Here is an 18,699-nt window from a genome sequence, read left to right on the forward strand (position 1 = left end):
GGGCTGGGCAGTCTTGCTGCAGGCTGGGCTTCTTTTCTATTTTCTGGGTTGCTTGCTGGCTTCTCTCTCCATGGGCTCTGGTTTGGCCGGGCTGGGCTTCAGCAGCTGCTGGGCAAGGAGACAGGGGAGGCTGCGGAGCTTTAGCCAGAGCAGGGCTGGCTGTGGCTGTGAAGATCTTGCTGTCAGGCTGTTGCTTCTTCTTCTTCTTAGCGTGGCTGAGACCAGAGACTTCTGTGGCTGGTGTAGAAAACTAAACACTAACTATAAAGCTGATCTGAACACAGCTGAGCCACAGCTTTCTGTTACAAGTTATTGGTGGGTTAGGTAGGCTTCAGGTGTGATGTCAACTTTTTCAGTACTTTGATCTTCTTTTGAGTGAGAGAAAAGAACAAAATGCAAGTATATTTAAAAACATCATGAAGACATTCAAGTTAATAAAGAAGAAGTTAAGTCCCAGATGGGAGGGGTGAGAAGATGCTTTGGTTTTAGAGCTGAAATCCTATTGCAAGCTATAAAGAAAAGACTCTTTTTCCTTATAACACATAAAACGATAAGGAAATTAAAGTGTTTGAATTGATATTAGGTAAAGGCTTCTATGTTAAAGTAAGCAGATGTTGAAATAGCTGTAATCCCATGAGAAATTTGTACAGAGAGAGTAGTCTTGTGCTTCTAAAAAAAGATCTCTGCTCCCAGAGATGAAGATGATTTTAGAGATAGATAATGAAAACGTTTGCCTTTAAACAGCTCATCTTTAAAACAATACCCCATAAATCAACATAGCCCATCACCAAGCTGTTGGAAGGCTTGTAGAAATAAGAAAGATTTCAGGATAGCAAGGTTCCCCTGGCAGTTGTTATTCATAACAAAATTGAGAGCCATGAGAAAATGGTTTTTTCCTTTTGTAGAAAAGTCCCTCTAACTTTAACAAGAGGGACTTCTCTCCCTAAGTGAACTAAAAATTACTATTTTAGAGGTAGTAAACTGACTAGAAATCTTAAGTTTAGTTTCTTTACATTGTCAGTGAGAAAGAAAAAGTTGTGAGAAGTATTCTGAAAAGTTTTCTTTGATTCTTACTACTTTTTTTTCTTTTAGTTACTTTTAATAAATTTTTTCTTTATACTCTTTTAAAGTTTTGAGCCTGCTTTACCTTTCTCCTAATGCTATCTCACAACAAAAAATAAGTGTATTAGTAATTAAAGAACACCAAACCCACCACATTCTTTAGTACATTAGCCAAAAAAATCTCAAAATGAAAGAAATCTTATATTAGCAAACCAAAACCACAACACCCTAGCACAGACCCAGTCACTCCCAGTACGATCCCAGTATGAATCTATTGTGATCCCAGTCTTCCCCAGCATAGTCCCAGTCAATCCCAGTTGCCCCCAGTGCAGACTCAGTTATTCCAGTCGCTCTCAGTGTGTTCCCAGTCACCCCCAGCATGGTTACAGTCACTCCCAGTATATCCCAGTTGGTGCCACTGTGATCCCTATTGCCCCAGTTCTGGCCCTGCTGAGTCCCAGTGTGCCCTGATCCTGCACCCAGTGGGTCCTAGTGCTGGGCGCGGTGTATCCCGGTGTATCCTTGTGTATCCTGCTGTATCCCAGTATGACCCGGTGTATCCCAGTGTGACCCGATGTATCTCAGTTTATCCTGGTGTATCCCTGTGTCCCAGTCCATCCCAGCCTGTCCCGGTCCCCTCCCTTCACTGGGAGTGACTGGGATCATACTGGTGGAAAGTGGAACCTTACTGGGCCAAGTGGATGTGACTGGGAATGACTGTGAGAATGCTGAAGGCAACTGGGATATACTGGGAGTGTCTGTAACCATGCTGGGGGTGTCTGGGAACACACTGAGAGTCTCAGCAGGTCCAAGGACACCGTGGTGACACTATGGAACCTCATGGAACCAAGGGGATCATTGTGGCACCACTGGAGCCCTTGGAACCAAGGGGCCATGGTGACACAGCAGGGCTTCATGGAACCCAGAGACCATTATGGCTCTGTGGGGCCCCATGGAACCATTAGAACCCTTCAGGGCCTGATGTCACCAAGGGGGCATTATGACACCTCAGAGCCTCATGGAAGCAAGGGACCATTGGGACACTGTGGGGCCCCATGGAACCCCGGGAACATGAAACAGGTCTGGTTGGCTTGGCCTCCCAGGGGCCACCTGACAGGTCTGGGCAATGCGGGGATATCAAGGGCTGCCTCTTATCAGCTCCTGGAGCACTGCGGCTCCGTGCTTTCCTTGCTATGAAAAGAACCATCTCTCTTTTCAGATGCCATTGCCAAAATTCATACTCTCCCTAAAACAATTCCTGAATGCAAGGGTACCTCTCAGAACAAAACCTGCCAGCTCTGGATGGCTTGGCCTCTGGCATTCACCTCTCATCTGCCCCTGAAACCCTGGGGCTCTGTTCCTTCATTCTTATGGAAAAGAACCGGCCTTCATGTCCAGAGACCATGGCCAAAATTAGAATTTGGCCTCCCAAATTCTGTATATCCAAGGATTGCTCCCAGACAAAAGTAGCCAGGACAGAACAGTCAGGCTAGCCCTGTCCTCTGGTGATTATCTTAGAATATGAGATGAATGTTTTCAAATGAAACCACTTTGGAGAGGGCCCAGAGATCTCCCAATGTGGTGTTTTGAGGCCTCGGGCACATGACCACTACATATGGACAAAGGATTTCTGTGCTCTGTGCTGTTGTGGTGGTTACGCACCATGGAAGTGATGTTCTAGGAGAAGCTGCTAGCAGTTTCCTCCATTTCTGACAGTAAACAAAACAAGCAATTAGCTTTGAGAATTGACAATTTGTTAAACCACTACGGAAACTGTACACACCTCTGTGAAGACACATGTTAAAGATGAGAAAGCCTGGGAGGGTCTCTTTCCCTTCTGGCTGGCAAAGAGGTTAACAAGGCTGACCCAGCCCCCATCTCAGCCAGGCCGGGCCAGGCGGCTCCTGCTGCGGGCCCAGGCCCCTTCCCAGGGACCCTGCCAGGCCCCATCGGCTGCTGGGCAAGGCAGGGGGAGGAGAAGCCATCCGCCCCCAGCCGTGCTGCTGCTGTGTTCTGGCTGAGATCCTGACCTTGCCCCAGCGCGGCCCATCCTGACACAGCTCCAGCGCAGCCACTGCAGAAACCTCCATTGTAAAACAGCTCCGGCTGCAAGCACTGAGCCCGGCCGGGGTCACAGAACCATCTGCAGGCCCCGGGTGAGATATGAACTCTTTCAGTGCTTCCATCCTCCATAGAGTGAGAGAAAAGGACAAAGTGCAGGCACATAGAGGAGCAACAGGAAGACACGGAAGTGAAGAGGAAGTTGAGTCCCTGATGGGGGGGATGAGAAGATGCCTTGATCTTGGGGCTGAAATCCTCTTGTAAAGCTAAGGAGAAGGATAGAATTGATAGATCAGACTCTCTTTTTCCTATAATGCAATGGAAAGTATGTGGAGATTACTTGTTCGGCAAAGGCCTCCATGCTAAAGTAAGCAAATATTGAAGTAGCTGTGATCCCATGAGAGGTTTGAGTATTGAAAGAGAGTGATGAGACCCTGTGCCCTCAGGGAAAGAAGAAGATTGCTGTTCCCAATGCTGAAGATAATTTCAGAAATAGGTGAAGAGCACATTTGCTCTTTAACAGCTCACCTTTAAACAACATGGCCCATAAACACAGCTGTGGGAAAAGCTGTGACCAAATGGGAAGGACTTCACAATTGCAGATTTTTCCAGGTGGCTGCTATTCATAGAAACTGAGAGCCATGAGAGAACTCTTTTCTTATGGGGAAATCTCCATATCATGAAAGAGAGACTTCTCTCCCTGAATGAACTGAAAAAAGACTATTCTAGAGGTGGTAAAATGACTGAAATTTTAGGTTTTCTCTCTTTATATTGTCAGTAAGACAGAAAAGGTTATAGGGAGAGGAGAAGTGTTCTGAAAGTTTTGTTCTGATTCTTATTACTCTTTCTTCTAGTTACTACTAATAAACTTTTCTTTATATCCTCTAAAAGTTTTGAGCCTATGTTGCCTTAATTCTAATCCTACCTCACGGCAGGAAATGAGTAAGTATATTCTAGTGAGTGCAGTGGTAATTAGCCAACACTGAACCCACCACAGTATTTGATGCATTGGCTGAGAAATCTCAAAGTGATGAACCAAAACCACTACAGAAAACTTCCTGATAAAATGCATTAGACCAGAGAGAAATCAAGGCAGAGCCATGGTTTGTCAGGACTTTCTTGATCCTCATGAGCTCCATGGTGCATTTGGAGCTGAGCCCTGCAACCTCAGGGAGTGAGAGGAGATGGCACAAACCTTTCCAGGAGTCAAAGTCAGAGGAAACATCCAAAGTGTCTCAAAGCATGAATGGGTCTCACTGAGGTCCATCCCCAACACAGGCTCCTCATGGACTCCTTGGAGGAGAGAATTGGAGGCCATAATTGGACAAAAAACTTCTAAGAGATTCAGAGTAGAAAGGAACATCCAAAGTACCTTGAAAATCTTGAGTAACTCAAAGTATTATTGAGCCCCACTGAGTGTCAGTACAAAGATCTGAAGTGACGCATTAAAGCAGATAATTGGGGCCATGATTGCACAAACCTCTCACAGAGTCTGTATCAAAAGGGAAACACCAAGTACCTTAAAATAACGGAAGTACCTCGAAGCATTAATGAGCCCCACTGAGTGTTGTTAATGACAAAGCCTCTCCAGGGACTAATTACAGCAGATAATTGGAGGCAATGATTGCACAAACCTCTCAGACACTCCAAGGCAAAAGCCAAACCCAAAGTCCTTTGAAAAACCTGCAGTCCCTGGGAGCATGAAGGAGCCCCCAGGGCCATTCCTGAGCAAGGCTCCCCAGGGACTCCTTCCAGCAGATCCTTGAGGCCACTGGGATGTGGGCTAGGGGGGGATACTGAGGGCAGGACAAGGGGGTGACAGTGCCCAGACTGGCTGGGGCTGTGCCAGGAGGCCCCAGGGCCTCAGGACAAGGTGTCTTCTAACAGCCCTTGTTGGCACAGACCCTGCTGTGGCCCAGGGCACCAAGACTTGGCTTCTCTTTGTCCCCACCTGTCATCACTGCCTCCAATTCTGTGCTCTGCCTGGGGCCTGGGGACACTTTCTCAGTCATGTCCCTCTCTGGGACCCATTAAAAGTCCAAGAAACTTTGGAGTGTGATTCTGACTTGGAGTTCTGGAGAGGTTTATTCAGCTCCCTCTCAGGGACAGATGTTCAAGGCCTGAGCACAAAGCCCCAGAGGCTCATTAATGTCCTTGTGCTGTGTCTGTGCTGCTGGACTGGGCTGGGCTCCTGGCACAGAGGCAGCTCCTGGTAACCAAGCAAAGCTTCAAAAGCACAATTGTCTTGATGAGCAGCTCTTCTGCCAGCCCAGCAGGGCTGAGGCACTGCCTGTAGCCACCTCGGGCACAGCACAGAGGCACAGAGAGCTTCAATCAGTCAGGGCTGGGAAGGTGCTGAGAAGTGCTGGGGCAGAATCACTGCCAGCCCTTGGCACAGGAACCTCTGGCTGCAGGACAATGCAGCTGCAGCTCCTGGAGTGGTCTCCTAAAGCTGGAACATCCCAATGCCTACAGACCCTGTGAGTACATTCTCTGATTGTCTCTTGTGCAGAGCAGCCAGGGGTGCCCAGGGCTGTCTTGCAGAGCAGGGTCCTGAAGCCCAGGGCGCTGTGCTGGGTCAGGGACTCTGCTGCCTGCCAGGGACAGGTCTCAGCCAGCCCTGGCAGCTGCTCCCAGCACTGCAGGACAAGATCTGGGTGGAAGGAGACAGCTGGTAAGGTTTGGAAGTGTTCTCCGTGTGTGGGGAGGATGTTGCATTGTTCAGGACTGCTCCCATCCCGGCATTTAACTGCAGAACATTTCCAAGTAGATTATACCAGGGAGCACAGCAAGGCAGGGGCTGCACAAAAGGGAAAATCCTGCTTTTTTAATCTACTGCTCTAGGTTGCCTGGGTAGGAAATTGCACATAGATATTCATCTCTCAGTTCAGGTTCGGAAAAATGAAAACATTTTCTCTCAGATGTTAATAAACCTGGCAGTAACAAAACCAACACAGGGCCCCTTAGAGGCATCATCAGTGTTGCTTTTCCAGCCACCTCAGAGTTGCTCTGACGTTTCCATAAGAGCCTGCAGAGCCAAAGCTGCCCCTGGGCAGTGCCTGAGCTGGGAGGGGTCTGCAGGGCAGAACTGAGCCCCCAGGGCTGGGCTGGGCTCTGGCAGCACTGGCAGGGCCTGGCCCTGGGCACAGGGAAGCAGCTGCTGGCAGGGACAACTCCAGACAGCAGAGCCCTGGGCAGGCAGTGGGGGGAAAAACCCCCCACGCTATGCTGGGATATTTAAAGTCCTCTCCAAGCACAACTATTCGATGATTACTTTTTATACAGATCCCCATGCCAAGACACTGCAAATGTCCAACAGCAGCTCCATCAGGCACTTCCTCCTGCTGGCATTGGCAGACACGCGGCAGCTGCAGCTCCTGCACTTCTGCCTCTTGCTGGGCATCTCCCTGGCTGCCCTCCTGGGCAACGGCCTCATCATCAGTGCCGTAACCTGCGGCCACCACCTGCACACGCCCATGTTCTTCTTCCTGCTCAACCTGGCCCTCAGCGACCTGGGCTCCATCTGCACCACTGTCCCCAAAGCCATGCACAATTCCCTCTGGGACACCAGGAACATCTCCTACTCAAGATGTGCAACACAGCTCTTTTTTTTTCGCCTTTTTCATGTCAGCAGAGCTTTCCCTCCTGACCATCATGTGCTACCACTGCTACATGTCCATCTGCAAAGCCCTGCACTATGGGACCCTCCTGGGCAGCAGAGCTTGTACCCACGTGGCAGCAGCTGTCTGGGCCAGTGCCTCACTGCTGCACACAGCGAATACATTTTCTCTGCCCCTGTGCCACGGCAATGTCCTGGGCCAGTTCTTCTGTGAAATCCCACAGATCCTCAAACTCTCCTGCTACAAATCCTATCGCAGGGAATTTGGGCTCATTGCAGATAGTATCTGTTTTGGTTTTGGCTGTTTTGTGTTCATGGTTTTCTCCTATGTGCAGATCTTCAGGGCTGTGCTGAGGATCCCCTCTGAGCAGGGACGGCACAAAACCTTCTCCACCTGCCTCCCTCACCTGGCCGTCATCTCTCTGTTCATCAGCATCTCATTTTTTACCTACCTGAAGCCCCCCTCCATGTCCTCCCCATCCCTGGATCTGGCCATGTCAGTTTTGTACTCGGTGTTGCCTCCAGCCCTGAACCCCCTCATCTACAGCCTGAGGAACCAGGAGCTCAAGGCTGCAGTGTGGAGACTGATGACTGGCTTGTTTAAGAAGCATTAAACCGCTGGCCAATTTTTGCAAATCACTTGTAATAAAAGTCATCTTTGACACTTCTTGTTGGTTTCATTTTGGAGGTTTTTTCTCATTTTATTTTTTTCACCTTGTCCACTAAAAAATATGATTGTTTGCACCATTTCTAATTTTCTTTCTCTTCACCCTTCCTGGGGCCACAGACTGTGTCAACGAGGGACTGCACTCTCAGTGGCTTTAAAGGAACTAAAGGATCTCCCAGCAGAGTTTTCTGCTGAGATGCCCTTTTGTTGCCTTCTCTGGAGCTGCAGCAGCAATGTCTGTGTGCAGAGCTGGGGACAGATCCGTGCTAGCCCATCAGCTGTGCCCAGCAGCAGCAGCACTTGGTGTTGCCAGTGCTGCTGCTGTGGCCCTGCCCCGCTGCCCTGGTGGCCCTGGTGTTGCTGTGGGGCCTGAGTGCTCTCGTGGCCAGGCACAGTCCTGGGGGTGGCAGTGCCGGGGCTGCAGCAGGGACAGGCCATGGGGACTGGGGGGAGCGCTGAGGCCTCAGGCCAGGGCCTGGGGGCTCCAGGCTCCTTGCCCAGGCTCTCTCAAGAACATGGCCAGGTCAATGCTCAGCACAGAAAACCCCTGTGAGCAGCCCAAGGGTGCTCATGTGTGTGTTCACCCACTCTGCCCCCAGCCTGTAGTGCTGCAAGGTTTGTTGTGGCCAAAATACAGGACCTGGCACTTGGGCTTGTTAAACCTCACCTTGTTGGGTTTGGGCCCTGGATCCAGCCTGTCCAGGGCCCTGTGCAGAGCCCTCCTACCCTCCAGCAGATCAACACTCACACCCAGCTTGGTGTCACCATGGTTCCATCAGGCCCCAGAGTGTCACAATGGTCTCCATGATTCCATGAGGCCTCCCAGTGTCACAATGTCCCCTTGGTTCCATGGGACCCCTTGGTGTCACAGAGTCACATGGATCCTTGGGCCCTGCAGTGTCGCAATGGCACCATCATGACACCAGGTCCTGCTCTTTCACAATGCTCTGCATGGTTCCACTAGGCCCCGCAGTGTCACAGTGGCCTCTGTGGTTCCAGCAGGACCCAGATGGACTCCTTGCTTCTATCCAGTCCCACAGTGTCACAATGGCCCCTTGGCTCTGTGCTGCCATGTCAAACACAGCGTCACCATGGTCCTCTTGGTGCCACCAGGCCCCACAGTTTATCAATGGCCCCTTGCTTCCGTAGGCGGGTCACTAGGGAGGTCACTCTGCCCCGGACCCCTCACAGTTCCCCCCAGAGCAGTCTAACCTTGTTCGTGCACTGCTGGGTCCCCTGTCCCCCTGGGTACCCCTGCCCCTGGCACTGTAGCCTCCTCCAGAGGATGTTCCACAAGATCGACCCCAGAGCCTGACACGGGGACGGGGTCCAGGGCCCTGGGGGTGGCACAGGGGGACAGGGACCTCCCGGCAGTGTCCCCATGTCCCTCAGAGCCAGAGTCTGGGCCAGAGCTCCATCACCCTGCTACCAACGAGGACTTGAGAGCACTGAAAAAATCCCCAGCAAGTTATCAGCAGAAACCAGATTTAATATTAAGGGACAGCAGCACAAAGTTCCTTGGCAAGAGTCACTCTGCTCCTGACTGGACACTTCAGGCACACCAAGGAAACAAAGCAAAAACAAAACCAAACCAAATCCAGGCAATCAAACCAGAAATGAACTGAGAACTGTCCCTGTGTGTGTGTGACACAAGGCAGTGAGGACCAGGAAAAAAGAAATAAAGAGATAAAAGCTGAACAGAGCTCAAACTTAACAGGACTTAACTGTTACCTTAAATTCACAATTTAGTCAAAACCAGCAGCTAACGGTATTTCATCTAACTTATAACCTATGACTTAGCAATTTAACAGAGGAATAACAGTATTTAACTTAGCCTAATAACTTACATTAAAAAAACAACTTAGCAAAAGAACAACTCTCAGAAACATTTAACTTAGCTCATACCTCATTACTGAACATTTCTTACAGGCCTGACTGACTCAGCTATCCAAGACACTCAAGCCCCTCAGAGAGCAGCATTTCTGCCACATTTCCCCAGGACAGGCACTCCTGTGTGCACACAGACACAAAGAGTCAGTGCAAGGCACCTGTGAGAAATTCCCCTGAGGGCAGGCAACGCTCCCTGTGGATCCTTTAACATTCCCCCAGCACGTGAAGGGTTGAGCCTGGAGGAGTGGGGGAATCAGCCCAGGCTCCGTTGTTGTTCAGGATCCCCGAGTGCAGCAAACGGGAGAGTTCCCGGCTGGGAGAGGCCCCACTCTGAGGAAGTCGATGGCCCAGGAGAGCTCCAAGGGCTCCTTTTGGAGCGCTGTTTGCAGGGCCCCAAGAGAGGGGCTTCAATCACAGCAATGGTTCATCCTGGCCACACTTGGCACCAACAGCTTTCTTTGGCAGGGTGAGACCAGGGATGTTGTGCCACAGAGGGAACAAAAACAATTCCCAGGGCTGCTCCTACAGAAAACAGGAGCTGGTTGGGCAGCAGCAGTGCCTGGAGCAGAGAGTGTTTGTGATGAGCTGCAGAGGAGCTGAGCCCAGGGGTTGTTGGTCAAGGCTGGGCCCAAAGAGCATTTCTCAGCTGGCCAGGTGGCCTGAGAAGGGGAGGGGGAATGCAGCAGCACAGGGCCATGGAACCAAGGGATCATTGTGACACTGTGGGGCCTCATGGAATCATGGAGACCACTGTGACATTGCTGAGACTTATGGAACCAAGGGGACTGTACTGACTGTGTGGCTCCATGGAATGTAAGGATCGTTGTGACACTGAGAGGCCCCCTCGAACCAAGGGTCCATTGTGACACCGTGTGGCCTCGTGGAACTGTGGAGACCATTATGACACTTTGAGGTGTCATGGAACCAAGGCACCCTTGTCACACTGAGGAGACTCATAGGATCATGGAGAACATTGTGACACTATGAGGCCTTATGGAACCAGTGAGACCACTGTTACCCTGGAGGTCCCCACAGAACCAAGAGGACCATTGTGATCCTGTGGGGCCTCGTGAAACCAAGAGGCCTTTGTGACACTGCAGGGCTGCATGGAATCAAAGGTCCGTTGCGACATTGCAGGGCCTCGTATCATCAATGCTCCATTGTGACACTGTGGAACCAAAGGAGACCGTTGTGACACTGCAAACCTCCAGGGTCCAAAGGTGCATTGTGACATTGCAGGGCTCATGAAACAGAGGAGTCCTGTGACATTGTGAGGCCTGGGGAACCACGGAGACCACTGTGACCCTGCAAGGCCTCATGGAATCATTAGTACCACTGTTACACTTGGAGCCTTTTGGAACCTTGTGACATTTTGGGACCCCATTGAACCAAGTGTCCATTGTGACACTATGGGACCCCATGGAAACAAGTGACCATTATGGCACTGTGGGGCCCTGTGGATCCAAGGCACCATTGTGACACTATGGGGCTCCACAAAACCAAGGGAACATGAAACAGGTCTGGCTGGTTTGGCCTCCCAGGGGCTGCCTGACAAATCACCTTGGCATGTTGAGGGTCTCTTCTCATCTCCTATTCAAACAATGGGGCTCTGTGCTTTCCTTCCCAATTGAGAAGAGCTCTCCTTCTCCTCCAGGAACCCATGGACAGAACTGGGATTTGAAGCAAAGTGAAAATTTTCCAGGATAGAAATCCATTTTAATTTAGGTGAAATGTACATTTTTGAGTTGAGTCTGTGGTTAGAAACCATAGGTTTTTAGCCAGACTGCAAGGCCTAAGCTCGGTGAAGTTACTTCAGCGAAGGACAGAGATAAAGAGGGGGAGACAGAAGATGATAGAGAGAGACAGGGACTGCTGCAAGGGCAAATCAGCCTGACCTCGGAATTCTTTCTGATAAAAAGGAACTAGTGGTAAAAGTCACAGGAAACCCATAAAAATGAATATGTATGAATGTATTGTGAAACTGTATACATGTGTATTTGAGAGAGAGATAAAAAGAGACATGAAGTTCTCAGAAGCACGCATGCTTTTTTTGAGGAGAGCAATCTCTGCATGCGTCCAGCGCTGTGATAAACATACCAGCTTTACAACTTTTACAAAATTGTGGAGTTCTCTTCTTTTCTCCACAAAACACATCTACTTGTCTTTTGGTTTTGCCCTTGAGATTCTCTTAAACTGGAAATGGCTCTTTTACTTTCTGAAATTCTCTAGTCTTTCTCTAGCTGATTTTTATTTCCCCCAAAAGATGGAGCTTAGCAGATGTTTCTTGATTTGTTTGTTTTTCCCAGAATGTGGTTTAAATTAGTTCACTTTTGTCTTGACCATAATATAAATTGCTTCAGAATACTTCTGAAAATTGTACAGGGTTTTCAGATACAATAACTGAAACGCTCACTTACTTTTGAAGGTGCGGCATCATTGGTCTGGTTGGCTTCTTTAATTCATTTTGAGTACAGAACAATGCCAAGTGTTACTCTTGAGCCTGTTCTGCTTTCCAGAGTCAGTTTTCTCAGCACCTGAGTGCCTGGATCTGTGTTCATACTCTTGAGTTTTAGTTTTTAGGGAAATACAGTGGAAGTGAAAATTTTGGAAAACAGCATCTGTACTTTTTTAAATGGTGCACAGATGCTGGCAGAATAGAGACTTTGCTGAACACATGAAATGTACTTGTTAATGCTCCATTCCAATTCCGTTTTTAGCCTCCAGAAAATCCTCCAAGGATGCCTGTTCCTTATAAAGCGCTAAAGGCACTGGACTCTACCTTCCATCGAAATGTGGAGTGCGATGTTTGGCTGGACAGTGTAAAAGGTATCTTTTGGAAAAGGATCCGTCAAAAACTCTTTCTGTCATAGGGTTAGCATTAAATTTACAAATCTTGAGTCCTGTCACCTGATTCTTCACAGCTGAAATGTGAAGGACACAGGTGAACCCAGCAGATAGCTGTAGGTAGGACGTGTTCTTGGTGTTGTCTGCCATTCAAAGCACAAAATATCCAGCTTTTGATACTGTATAATGGTACAAGGTTGCTAAAAATTTGATCTCTGCTCCTCATTGACTGTACACATGAAATAGGAGGATTCACAGCAGAGCGCAGAACTCTGTTGCCCTTCTGTTGTATTGGAAAGCATTCGAATGTGAGAGTTTTTTGTTACAGCAGGTGTGCAAAGACTTCTTTTTAGAGCACGATTTTGGCCTCAGAATTGTATAATAATGAAGATCTCAAATTTAGCATTGAGATCTTTCCAATGAGTTTTTCTCCTGCCTCCCAGCCCTCCTGGGCTTGAACATTCTGCAGAGATTTTGTGGTTCTCATGGCTTGGGAAAGGTTGGCTGCTTTTTGGCATTCACTCTGGCTGATCTGTAAAGCAAGAAGTTACCAAGAAAGAGAAGTTTTAAAGTGATGCTTGATGTCTGACCCAAAGTGCTTTGCATGCTGAAGAACTGCAGCGTTTCACCACAGCGCAATCAGTAATGAGGATCATTAAAGTTCTTGGAACAGAACGTGGTAACCAATTCTCTGTGTAGAATACTGACATGCAGAAAAGCCAGGCAAGGAACAGAGGTAAAAAAAGCTGAAATCTAACAGCAAGGAGACTTCAGGCAATGTTAGCTTTTCCTGGATGACATTTCATGTTTGCCAAGTGCCACTGGACTCTGGCAAGATAAGAGATGTCCAACATTTTTAATTCCAGGATTTATATTAAATGCAGGATTAGCTGTATGCCACCACAGAAGCTGCAGTGTTGTAGCAGTGCTGCTTGCTGCATTATGTGGCTGTTGCTGGTCTCATGTGACTTAGCCTGGTTATGGTCTATTGTAAGAACACCTAGAGTTACTCCACTGTTACTATGGGGAATATTCAGGTATGCACAGGAAGTATTAAACTCAATTGACTCTATAAATTGTAGTTGGCTGCTGTCGTGAAGTATTGTAGAATATGTGAAGAAAGAACAGTAGCTTAAAGGCTTTTTTCCCCCATTTATTTATGTATTCATTTCTTTTTACAGCTTCGAAAACCTGACGACAAGGTGTTTGCTGGGAGACATTACTATTTAGGAGTAAGTGTCAGGTCAGTACTCAAAGGAGACTCGGTTATGATCAACTGTTAAAACTACTACTTTAAATGGACTATGATAAACAATGAAGTCATTTGACTTCATAGAATTCTCTAATGCTTTTCTAATTCTCTTCCCTGTAGGTGTTCTTTTAAATGTAATTTCTTTGTGAAATCTACCTTTAAACTTGGTAGTCTAATAGAAAAGTGGTTTAGGGATTCAATGTAAACCAGTCATCCACATTCTCTGAGTGTGGAAGTTCCAGGCAGAGCTCAAAATGCACAGGGGGTGCTTTTAATGGAGTTGTCTTTAGACTTTTCACTTGGGTGAAGCAACAATTCTGGACAGATTTATTTTTCTCAGAAGTGAAGTAGCAAAATATTTTTATAAAATAAAAAGGGAAGAGCTAAAAAGGGAGGAGTAGAATGATCTGGACAGGAGATGCTGAAAGGAAGGCCTGTTTTCTTTGTATTCTGATGTCATGGGTAGTGAGGGCACATTTTTTTATCAATATTTAAAGTAGTGCTGGTTATTCACTCAGTGATTTATTTCTTGCTGTGCAAAGCTTTCCTTTTTCTACTTTATCTTCTGTTCTCCTCAAGTTCTTAAGCAACAGTCTTCCTTGGCACTTATCTGCTGGGCTCAGGGGATAAAAATGAGTTAGGGAGCTGGTGTTTTGCCTCTCAGTTGCTCACAAGACTGATTTAATTTCTTTTTATCCTCCCTGAAGTTAGTACAGCGCTCTTTATTTTGGTTGCTGTTTTGGAGAAGTATTTGAGACTCCTGGGCCAGCTCACTAACAGGGGACTGGCTGGGAGCAGCCTGTGCTATGAGTGGTTTGTGGACAATATTCTGATGCAGTTTAAGTTTTTTAGAGCTTTCCTTACTCTCTCTCCAGGTGCATCTGGAACCAGGAGAGATGTATTACAGTGCTCACATCCAGGAAGTTGAACAGGATAGTGACACATTGGCTGTATTTGTTGAGGAGCTGGCAGAAAAGTAAGCAGTCTGGTGACGACTTCAAGTTTAAACTCTTTCTGATTGAGGACTTTTTTTTTTTCCTAATGTCCAAACTCATTATTGTAATGCTTTGTGTGAAATCTTGTTGCTCTTCCTTCACTGGAATGTAAAACTGTTCTTTACAGTTTGGGCTTAATTCACAGAGAGCAAATTGCCCTCTGCAGTTGGCTTTCTCTGGAGTTTTTATGCTGTACCCAAGCAATGAAATAATTGGCACTTCGGGTGAATCTAATCACTTTCTCCCCCTTGCTGTTCAATCATTCACCCTCCTCCAAAGCTGGGATTGACAACATCCTGCAAAAATTCTGTGCGCCTGCTTTTAGGTGAACCTCTGGAGGCAGGGAAGAGAGACTTGACCCAAGAAATAATAGTGTTTAAACTAAAGCCTAGCTTGTCTTTTCTTATTAAACAAGTGCAGTAATGTGTGCTTGGTGCCAGAGAAGCAGATTATTTATTTTCACAAGCTATTTCCTCTGTCTTGGTGTTGCTTCAGCCTATGTTATTGTGCAGAGTGTATCCCTGGGGCACTGCTAACATGTGTGTCCTTCCTGCAGGCACACAGTTCCTTTGGCAAACTTAAAGCCGTGGCACAAGTAGCTCCTGTCCATGCTTGGAATATGGCTCACAACAGAAGAGGAGCTTATCAGAAAGTAACAGGCGGACGCTTCTCAGGAATAGGTTTGTACAAGGCTTCCTTGTACACTTCTCAGGAATAGGTTTGTACAAGAAGCATTTCTTCCCTGGGGAAGTAGAGGAGTTGCTCATGGGAGTTGTAACTGTGGCAGTCTTTGGATATTGGAAGGGACTCAATTCACCCTGTGATGTAAAACTTGGCCATTGTGGGGATTTGATGGAAAGCTATCTTTCAGACAGGGATGAATTTGACTTTGCAAAAGAGCAAATCGATTGAAATTCAGAGCAAATTTGGTATTGCTCAAAATTGCCCAGAACAAATTTGCCACTTGAGAACATCTAAAAGACATGTCAGTGAACCAGAGAGCTTGTCTGACCTGGCATGAGCATGCATGGATGGACCAGGGACCCAGTGGGTTTATGGGTTCAATTTAATTTGGAGGAGGAATTGTGAGGGATTTTACTTTTATAAATAAACACATCCTGCATAGAGAGGTTTTAACTCTGAGTAGTGGTTGGATCAGCAGAAGCTAGGAAGGTACTCCCATGTCAGATGCTTGTATCATGTGGAATTCCTGCTCGATTCTTTTAAAGAAGGCTCTGTAGTGTCCATATTTACAACGCACTTTTTCTGGAACAAGCCACTTGCTTTTTTCTCTACGGGTTCAAATGTTAATTCCTCACTTTATCATTTGAGGCCATAGCTCGGGTTTAAGGTGTAAATCTCTTTTCTGTCTCAATGGAAACTGCAGAAATGGATATGAAAACACGGAAGAGGATGCCCAAGAAGGTCCCTGGGAAGGAGGTGCTCATGGCTGTGGCTTACAGCAGGGGCCAGCCAGTGCTGCCCCCGGCCGCAGCACAGCACTCCCCCAGGGCACTTCCCTCCCATCCCCTGCTCCCAGGGAGCTGCAGCCATGGCACCCTGCACACCCTATCACCAGCAGAACCCTCCCAGACGGCACCGCGACCTCGGCATGCCCAGGTAGAGACCTTTGAGAACCTGAGCTGGTCACTTGTTTCCTGTTCACTCTTGCTGCAGACTGGTTAGGAGAGAGTTTGTGCTGTTCAGGTAAAACTACAGCTGAGAGGCACTTCTGGTGGTTGCACCGGTTCCCCTTTAAACTCAGGGGATCTCCCTGTTCTGCAGACAAGGTGTGTATACTTGTTTTGTAGACATGTTGTATATACATGTTTTGTAGACATGATGTATATACACGTTTTGTAGACACGGTGTATATACATGTTTTGCAGACACGGTGTATATATGTGTTTTGCAGACATGGTGTATATACATGTTTTGTAGACATGGTGTATATACGTATTTTGTAGACGTGGTGTATACACGTGTTTTGTAGAGATGGTGTATGTACACATTTTGTAGACGTGATGTATGTACATGTTTTGTTGACATGGTGTATGTACGTTTTTTGTGGACATGGTGTATATACGTGTTTTGTAGACATGGTGTATATATACGTTTTGTAGACATGGGTGTATACACATTTTGTAGACGTGGTGTATATACACATTTTTTGACACGGTGTACATACCCGTTTGGTAGACAGGGTGTATATACGCGATTTGTAGACACAGTGTATATACACGTTTTGTAGACAGGGTGTATATACATGTTTTGTAGACATGGTGTACATACATATCACCTGAAGAGAAAACAAGGGAAGCTCTGGAAAAACTTAAACTGCATCAGAATATTGTCCACAAACCACTCATAGCACAGGCTGCTCCCAGCCAGTCCCGTGTTAGTGAGCTGGCCGAGGAGTCTCAAATACTTCTTCAAAACAGCATGCAAAATAAAGAGCGCTGCACTAACTTCAGGGAGGATAAAAAGAAATTAAATCAGTCTTGTGAGCAACTGAGAGGCAAGACACCAGCTTGGCCCTCAGATAGCATTCTACCTCAGTCCAGGGAAGAGAGGCTGTCAGAGTAATGACAGCTTGTCCTGGTGAGTCACAACAGAAATTGCTCTACCAGGCATTGGCTGGGATGCTGGGGCACGAATTGCCTGTTTGCAGCAGGGTGTGAAAAAGCAGGTTTCTTGGTGGCTCTGCAGAAAGAGCTGAGTTCAGAGTGAGCAGCCAAAGGCAGGTGGAAGTGCAGGTGGTGGTGACTGCTCACCCCTCTCTCGCTCCCCAGCTCGTACAGCCACGGCCGCTGCCCGCTGCCGTGCGCGAACAAGGAGTGCCAGTGCGGCTTCGTGATTTGTGTGACAATTTAAGAGCCCTTGCAAACAAGAGCTGAGTCTGTCAGTAACATCTCTGCAGAGGCAAGTCCTTGCTGAGGATGCAGAGCTGAGTCACTTGTGTTTAGTTTGCACTGAGTTAGTGGCACGGTGGGTTTTCATGCTGCAGGTGTGGCCCCTGTGACAGCAGCCTGTTCATCCTTCAGGGGGTTTGCACCCACAGGGACAGTGCTGCTACTGCCAGCACACCACAGCTTGTCCTCATGCCAAAAAGTCTGGGCAGAACTTCTTAAAGGAACATTTTCCTTTTGCTCTCAAACCAAAGATTTAGATGTAATGGTATAATAGAAACAAATCTTTTCCCCTGTTGTCTGTTGGGACAGGAGGAAAATCCTATCACATCCAGATAGCAAGGCACTGATTTCACTTCTACGCTGGAAATGACTTGCAGGAGCAAGTAAAATAATTCTCTGCTAGAATAGTGAAGACCTGCCACTCTAAATCAGTGTGGTGCCTGAAGGATTTTGTAGCAGGGTTGCACCTAAGTTGATGCTCAAGAAGTTTATAAGGTCCAACACAGACCTAAAGTTTGCACAGCAGAGTTTAGGCTGACAGCTAAGGGAGCATAAATTAAATGGTCTTTCCAACCCAGAAGGCTGATGAGAATTGTTGGTATTTGTGCTCTCCTTCCTTGTTTAAAGGATAGCAACATATTTGATGAGATTTTGGCATTGCAGCTAAAAATCATGGCCAGATTAAGTCACCAAAGTGGTTGTTGTGCATTTCTAATTGTGGAGGTCAATATCAATGTGAGGAAGTGAAGGGAGTCGACCACATCCTAATTGGTCAGCATCAAACTCCGATTTATTGATCCCACTTACACACTTTTATAGTGGTGTTAATTAAGCTTATACATATTACAAAACCCGAGCTCATCATTGGTGATGGATTACACACCAACCCCTCCTTTGTTGCCGAAACCTGTGGTTTTCTTGTTGAGACTAATATCTGTTTTTCTCCTCCTGTTATTGATTTGTTATTTATCATTCTCAAGGCCTCCATGTTTTCCACCATGCCTTTCTCACCCCTTCCTTAAGGATGTGGTGTTTGCTGTTGGTAAGGGAAAAGCCTGAGAACTTGCTGCATACAGCTGCCTTTTATTTTTTAACCAGCTGTATTTGTTCATGGCCTTTTGTTCTTCAAGCCATGTCTGAGCAAAATTCTCCAACATCAATGTAGCTGTTTCTGGTAATACAAAAAGCTCTTTCAAGACACTTCTTAAGAGAAATGTCTTTTTCCTTTTCACTTTTAACTGCAAAGCCTCTCCAGGATGTACAGCAAACAGATTATCTAGATTGTCCTTTCACCAAACCAGAAAACTTCCCCTTTAATCAACCTGAATTGCACGATTCTCATCTGTATGAAGGAATTTCATTTAGTCTCTGCTGTAAAGAAGTGATTTCTATGCAAT

At 47.1% G+C, this 18,699-nt stretch overlaps 1 protein-coding gene across 1 annotated transcript in view; it reads left to right on the plus strand.

Moving 5' to 3' along the window:
* The window catches only part of LOC134433862 (olfactory receptor 14J1-like), a gene marked incomplete at its 5' end in the record, with an annotated part of 34,950 nt that extends 17,686 nt beyond the window's left edge, over positions 1 to 17,264 (plus strand). The window contains 2 exons of the mRNA XM_063182563.1: positions 13,325 to 13,386; positions 17,183 to 17,264. Coding sequence (XP_063038633.1) covers positions 13,325 to 13,386; positions 17,183 to 17,264 — 144 coding nt within the window. The remainder of the gene's footprint in view (positions 1 to 13,324; positions 13,387 to 17,182) is intronic.
* Between the last annotated feature and the right edge of the window lie 1,435 nt (positions 17,265 to 18,699).

Source organism: Melospiza melodia, unplaced genomic scaffold (assembly GCF_035770615.1).
Source record: "Melospiza melodia melodia isolate bMelMel2 unplaced genomic scaffold, bMelMel2.pri scaffold_28, whole genome shotgun sequence".
Classification (NCBI taxonomy): domain Eukaryota; kingdom Metazoa; phylum Chordata; class Aves; order Passeriformes; family Passerellidae; genus Melospiza; species Melospiza melodia.